The sequence below is a fragment of the Scyliorhinus torazame genome, chromosome 18, assembly GCF_047496885.1.
Source record: "Scyliorhinus torazame isolate Kashiwa2021f chromosome 18, sScyTor2.1, whole genome shotgun sequence".
Classification (NCBI taxonomy): Eukaryota; Metazoa; Chordata; class Chondrichthyes; order Carcharhiniformes; family Scyliorhinidae; genus Scyliorhinus; species Scyliorhinus torazame.
Window position 1 is genome coordinate 142,176,354 of NC_092724.1, and position 7,399 is coordinate 142,183,752.

The following is a 7,399-nucleotide window of genomic DNA, read 5'->3' on the forward strand; positions in this document are numbered from 1 at the left end:
CAGGGGTCCCTGGGGGTAGGAGGGGCCTGATAGAGGAGGGGAGGGCAGGCAATGCTTTGTGGGGATGGAGGGGAGGGCGAGTTACCCCTTGGTCCACCACAACAACAGAGCCACGCTGGTGGAGATCACCAGTCATCCGCGCCCATGTGATTCCTGGCCCTGGAGACCAGAGAATCACGGAGGGCTGGAGCATAGAATGCTGGGTCCGCTAAATGCATACAAAAGCGCGTGGTCATGGTCCTCGTTCCCGCCGCCAGTAAGGGGCCGTAGCATCGCGATTGGGTCTTCGCCCCGTCATCGAACCCCCTAATTTTACCCCAATGCTCAATTCTCCGTCCCATCGGGAAACACGATCCGGGTGTCACGGGACGGAGAATCTAGCCCATAAGATGTAACTCTCTATTTACAGCCAATTCTTTATACACGTGATTCAATTTGATGATTAATGTTCATATTGAAAATCCCTCCCTGTGTTGGTTAAACATGCAGTGTACCTCTGCAGTGGTTTGAAAGTGCTTGACGTTTAATTGATCAAATGGAAACTTGTCCTACGAGTCAGAATTTCGAAATGCTTGCTTTAAGTCGGTGCCACATTTTGAAAGCTTTCTTCTTCTTTCCCTCCCCCACAGGTGAAGCGGGAGCCAGGTGAAAATGGAGCCAGTCTTACAGATCAGGAGCTTGTCTCTATGTCCGTTCGAGAACTGAACCAGCATCTACGGGGCCTAACCAAAGAGGATATCATCCGGCTGAAGCAGCGCCGCAGAACGCTCAAGAACCGTGGCTACGCAGCCAGCTGCCGTGTCAAGCGGGTAACTCAGAAGGAGGAATTGGAGAAGCAGAAAGCAGAACTTCAGCAAGAGGTGGAGAAGCTGGCATCTGAGAATGCCAGCATGAAATTAGAGCTGGATGCCCTGCGATCCAAGTATGAGGCCTTGCAGAGCTTCGCCAGGACCGTGGCCAGAGGACCCGTCATGCCAGTTAGAGGTCCCATCACCTCTGCCATTGGCCCCATTATGCCAGGCAAAGTGGCTACCACCAGTGTCATCACAATAGTCAAATCCAAAACCGATGCAAGATCTTAGTACATACTGCTGTAGACACAGGCCAGAGCCAAACTAGTTTGTAGTAAAACTGGTCAATTTATGGAGTTAAACACAAGGTTTTTAAAAAAATAAAAAATAAAGTCCATCCTTTCTGCCCCCAAATACAATTTTTCTGCAAGAAAAAAGCAATTACAGGACTGTGGCAACTCGATAAAGTTAGAATGGTCAACCTAATTTGATCACAGCAACTAAAACTTGGTAACAATGTTCAGGGCCTTAATTTGTCCACCTCTTATCACAATTCCTGTAAAGGTCTCCAGTTTTAACTGAACCGCGTGAAATCAAAATGAGTAGGAAGTCCGATATTTACTTGGGCACCAAATTCATAATGAGTACCATATTGTATCCACAAGTGAATAAAATGGAGACCTTCATTGACTGGGAAGATCTTGCTGTATGACAGCATTTCACATGCACACACACACCAAACGATGGTGGTTCCACAGCCTTCCTAAAGGACAAGCTCATTGACCTTGCTGTAACTTGAGCAAACTTTGCAAAACAAAACAAAAAAATTGTTTCTGTATTTGAATGAAGTGGCATCATGACATGTTTAAGCATCTTCCAACATTGTACACTGCTGTAGTAGTTAAATCAATTGGGTTGTAAAATGGTCTGTCAGTACAATGTGTTGTTTTTTTTAAATTAGAGGTATTTATTTCTGATTTCAAATCTTGTGGCTAACTTTGTGCACTGACCAGTTAACAGCTTCTCACATTCATGCACATCTGAACACGGTGTACCGTATCACCATGGAGTAAGGTAGTTCAAATGACCTGTTCATATGGTTAAGTATTCCTTTCTATTCATATACCAGTGGGTCTTTCTTGACAAATTTATAGCACAAATTAGAAATTATGATTTTAATTTGTACACTTAACAAAAAGACCAATTATCATTGGCAGACTATGCGCAACATTTTTTCCAAGTGCAGAGACGGGAGGAGGCAGAATTAATAGCGCCATTTGTAACACTGAGCTGTTAACAGCAACCCTGCCATCTGCTTGTTACTATCCAATGAAGGGCAGTGGAATTTCAGGCTGTACCAGAAGCTTTTGATTATTTGAAACGTGCAGTCTTCATATCAAAACTTAATTCTTTGTGGCTTTCGATTCCTCGAAATGGGCAGCTTCTGATAACCCAGTCTCTTTCTCTGAATCTTTTTTATTTCTAGTTTATTAAATTGTAATATATAATTGTTGAATATCGTACAGTTGGAGCTTAAAAGTCTGGTGTCTGAAGTTCACAGATTTCATACTTTCCACAACATGCTGTTTCATCTCGTGCACTGTGGTCAGAGAATGATCAGATTACCACTGATGTTGAGTGGTAAAAGAAGAGCAACAGCAAGTATCGGAAGAGACACTGTTACGGTAAAAGCCCTGTTAGCTGCACGGTTTACTTTTTCTGGAAAAGGGTTATTGTTTGTTCCTTTTGACTGGAATGAGCTGCTGTTCCACTCCCACCACCATCTCTCTCTCTCTCTCTCTCTCTCTCTCTCTCTCACTCAGCCAAAAAAAATTAAAATGACTGTATTGGACTTTTTACAGACATTTGAAATTGCTTCTAAAAATCAAGTGTGAGTAGAAGGGGCTGATTAACCATATGAATGAAAAATTATTCAGAGAATCTTTGATAGTAAAAGTTCCTCTTTAGTGTATGTATACAAAGTATCTTTGTCAACATGTAAGGGTATTCGAGTTTAATTTTTATAAGTGCACAGATTATCGTACAATATTTATATACAAAAAATTACAAAAAAATTGTTTAATAGCTTTTACAGATGTTTCTAGAGTGGCTTATTGAGATCAATAGCTTTCTGGTGAATCAGTGTGTTAATTGGATCCGGGGTGATGTATCTGTGATGTGTTGATATGCAGTTTAGTGTTATTTTACAGTTGTTTAGTTCTGTATTTATTTGTGTTGTGAGCACAATGGAGTTTTATGTTGTGTGCATCTTTTTCCATCTTTTCCTCTTCCACACTTGCTACACATGTGAATTTTAAAATCAATGCAACAAACGTCAAGGAGGTGTGAGCCTCCAGTTCAGTTTGATCAGCAATCTCTTCGGAAATACTCTTATAGGCCCATTTAACCGAACCAGGAATACTAAACTATTGCACAGCATCAATGTTAACCATTTTGAGATGTGTAGTTGCTCTGCAGTTTTCTTTAAATATGGGGGATGAAATAATGATGAATCTTGAATTCCTTGAGAACCTTTTGTTGGCCTGTATACCGCCGTCAGCTCCAGAGTGTCCCCATGTTGTAACCTCTGAACTTTGTATCAATTTGTACACATTTACTGCCAACACAAACTAAGGGATTTGTTCTTTAGTTGTATTGAAGTAGAATTCTATATTACAGTTAAAGATTTGGAAATGCAAAATATATTCAATGTCTAATGTAATTTTATGTTGAATGTGTATTCGAAGGTGCTGTTCAATTGTTGAGCTGTTATTGGAGTTGCTAATTGTTCACCGTTAACCCGATGTTTGGTCTAAACTACAATTCTGTTTGGCTAAACTGCAAATATGACTTGGTTTCTCGCGCACCTCTATCTAATTGTGATATTGTACTTGTAGAAAATGCTGTTCTGCACAATTGTTTTCAGTAAGAAGAGACTTATTTTTGTCAGAAACAATTTCTATCTGTGCCATAAAGGGCCGTGCAAAATACCCTCAGCATCTCAACGGAACATGGCATTTTAACCTACCCAACAACCCGTTTAATAGCCACCAAGAATTCTTGGTGAAATCCCAATCAATCCTATTAAAACCAATAAAATGTCTAACTTGTCCTGCAGCGATCTGTTACGTTGTACAAACCTTGGGAGGTTCACGTAGGATATTTAATGAGATGTGCAACATATATTTTTAGTTCAGAAGATACAAGGCTGCACAACATATTTGCAAAACATTGCATCCACCACTATACAGTTGCCAGTTTGAGATGTTGAGTGTCTGGTGCCGACACAATGCCTGCCTTTGGCCAGCTTTTCGTGCAATGTGTAGCTGTTTTGAATAATACATAAACTGTGTGGCGATTGAAGTAATCACGTGAGGACACAGCAGCTTATCGCTAGAAATGAAGCTGAGCCTTGTCTTCTGGCAGTGAGCATATTGTTGAATGTGGAATCATACAGCCAGGTGTTAAGTGATAGTGAATAATTAACAGCCTTCCGTTTTAATTGCTTTTAACGCTAACTTGTCTGGTCAAAAATACCTGATTCTGAAGGACTTTTAAAAATAAAACATGACTTCCATGCTTAAACTGTTCAATCACAGAGTAGAGTTTTAAAAGTTGAATTGAGATGAAAGTCAAATCAATGTAATTAAATTTGTGTATCTAGTGAGGTTTTTCTCTCTCGCTTCACTTAGAAATTTAGGATGTAGTGTTATCCATTCTTGTAAATAACCCATTTGGTTTTGAGTAAACAAACCTATTTCAAATCGATTTGGGGAAAAGTAGAATAATTTTTTTTAACCACAATACCAGCAAGGTTTTGTTTCATGTATTTGTGAGGGGCGGGAAGAAGGCATGAACAGAATCATAGCATTATAATTGTATTTGAAGCAGGAGTCTTATTTCAGAGGAAAGGAAATTGCACTAGAACTGCAGTTTGTGGGGAGGGGGTGGTGTGACTTATTTCACAAGAGAATGCATCAACTCCACATTTTTAAACCGAGAGATATACTCTATGCTGACTGAGAAAGTGGCACCTGAGGTATGGGTTTCCAATGCCATTGGAGTTGAAAGGGAAAAAAAACTATTTTCATAATTAGCCCCTTTTCGAAAAAGGCATTTTTTTATACAAATCGATCAATATATAGCAAGTAGGTTAAGAAAAAAATTTCCCTCCACGCTCGGAAAATTACAAGAATAATAACTGAAACCTTGTCCTGGTTCCCATTCAGATGCTGTGGTGATTTGTTTTTCTCTGTCCTTTAATGCTGTCAGCTTGTGACGTTTATTCTGTGACTGGAGTGTGTAAGTGCTTGTTTTAGCAAGTGCTTTGTATGTGAGGTGTGTGGCGTACATGTGTACGGCTTGGTGACTGTTGTCAAGTGAGGTTCTTCAAATATGCAAGCAGCAATTGGTGTCCAGGCCAACGTGTTCGAATAGTGCCCCACAGATAACAAGGGTGACTACTTATAGTGCAAATAATGTGTTTAATATAAGGGCTAAATAGTTACTTGTGTTACAGGAGTGTTTGTGTGTGTGTGCGTGTGTCTGTTATTGTGTGCACAAAGTTATAGACTGGAGTAATACATGCCAATGGTCATTTTTATCTATTAGCACAAACAGCAAAAAAAGAACATCACTATCGTGTTTAAACCCTTTGACTTCGAGCCCACATGAAACCTATTCTGGGCATGTTGGTGAAGAATAGTTTCTTATTTTCTGCAGTAATTAAATGGGATTCAAATTGATCAGAAATCTGAAACCAAGCTGTCCGTTCAATTGGATATTCACCTCTTGCCTGATGACCAAACTTTCACACGTCACAAACCAGTAATTTGGTTTGCACTTCCCAACTTTGCAAGCAAACGTTCAGCCATACTGCTCTTTCCCTATTAATCAAATTTAGGCAAAAAAAAAGTGGAAGTATGCTACCAGACAAGGGTGTTCATCCTTCCTGGCTGCATTTTATTGTAAATACGATTGTGACCCAGGATGTATAATCCCCATCTTGCTGCAGAGCAGTTGCTCACTTTTTGGAGTTGATTGGGCAGGTATTCTGTTGCACTGTTGCCAGAGTGCTGCATCCAGCTTTGCATTTATTACAGCCCTTTGGCCAGACGCTGGCAGATTTTCAGAAGTGTTACTGCCCATTATTGGCCAAGCACATTAGTGGGTGATTGCATGTCACTGGGAAGTTAAATATAAAGAATTAGAAGTGGAAGTTGGGAAAGGGTCAGGTCCCCTTTTGTTTTTGGATCTTTCAAAATGAACCTGTTTCTGGCGATCAGCTGGGAAGTGATATGTATTGGAGGAAAATGCTACTGTAGATTTTATTTTTGCAAGGAGCTGGAGTCTAGCTGCAGTATCTTAATTTTTGACAACAGTTTTTCGATTGCAGCTGGCTAGTTTATCATTGTACTTACAACATATTGTACCAGATTCAGCTAATGCTTTTCTTGATACTTATGCAAGGCTGGGTACTGGATTGAATTTGAAGCTGATATAAATTTACTTGCCCCTCTTTGTGCAATTTGCCTGGAACTTTGGAGCCCATTGTATTTGCAAAAGATTTTCCATGGACTCGATGGGTTTACGATAAAAATAAATAAATAATGTCCTATGTCATCGGTGCAAAATAATGGGATGTAGTTCTGGGTGCTTAAGAGACCTAAATCTAAGCGCAAGGAAATGTTATTACTTTTCACTTCCCAGGAACATTGTAATCACACTATTGAGGATTCAGATAACGAGGAGGAGGCTGCTTACAACCAGCCAATATAATGATGTGGAATTTGTGCAGTATTAGATTATTAAAGGTAAAACTATTTTGTTGACTAATGCTCTGTATCACGTTCTGGCTCAAAGGGTGTAATGAATCACTGTTGTTGTACTTTGTATAAAGAGTCCATTTAATAAGTATTTATTACCTAAATTATTGTACTTTATGATCTGTAGATAAGTATGTATTCATAACCGCCATGAAAATTAACTATCCGTTTCCATTGGACACATTAATTTATTTCTGTATATACTGTATGTTTGTTGAGATACAGCTGACTTTATTTTATATATGACCAATAAACACCTTTTAAAGTGATCTAGCCTAGTGGAATGCCAAGATGTGTCTTTTACAATGTGTAGAAGAAGTGTGTGATCTAATTTGTATGTAGACTTGTTCTTCTGTCCCATCAACTTGACCTTTTTAGGAAGGGATTTATTTAATTAGTGAATGTATATAGTGACAACTAAATGTATATATTTTTTAACTAGTTAATTTCCAAGGAGGAATTTTTCTATAAAATCTCCTAAATTTTACAACCTATTTCTTTCTTGGTCTTGTGGATCATCACTTCAATCCAAGACACAATGATCCTTTAATCCAAGAAACAATGACAGTCCAATTGCTCCATTCCCCTTCAAAATGTCAAAAGATCAAACCCAAATTCAACTGAAAAGCTGGACGTATTTTGCCCTTAGCAGTATCTGAAGTGCAAAAATTACTAAGTGAAGCCTCTTTTTTTTTTTTAAAAGCAGATGACCTGGATTCTTCTATAGAAGTATTCTTTTTCTTCAGAAGCACAGATTTGCCAATGAGGTTCAGTCAGTCAGGT

At 39.1% G+C, this 7,399-nt stretch overlaps 1 protein-coding gene across 2 annotated transcripts in view; it reads left to right on the forward strand.

The window, feature by feature from the left end:
- Nucleotides 1-6,885, forward strand: part of LOC140395576 (transcription factor MafG) — a 61,735-nt gene extending 54,850 nt beyond the window's left edge. For both annotated transcript variants that reach the window (XM_072483528.1, XM_072483526.1), the window contains one exon: nucleotides 630-6,885. In XM_072483528.1, the coding sequence (XP_072339629.1) occupies nucleotides 630-1,082 (453 nt within the window). In that variant the 3' untranslated portion in view covers nucleotides 1,083-6,885. The remainder of the gene's footprint in view (nucleotides 1-629) is intronic.
- Nucleotides 6,886-7,399: the final 514 nt, after the last annotated feature.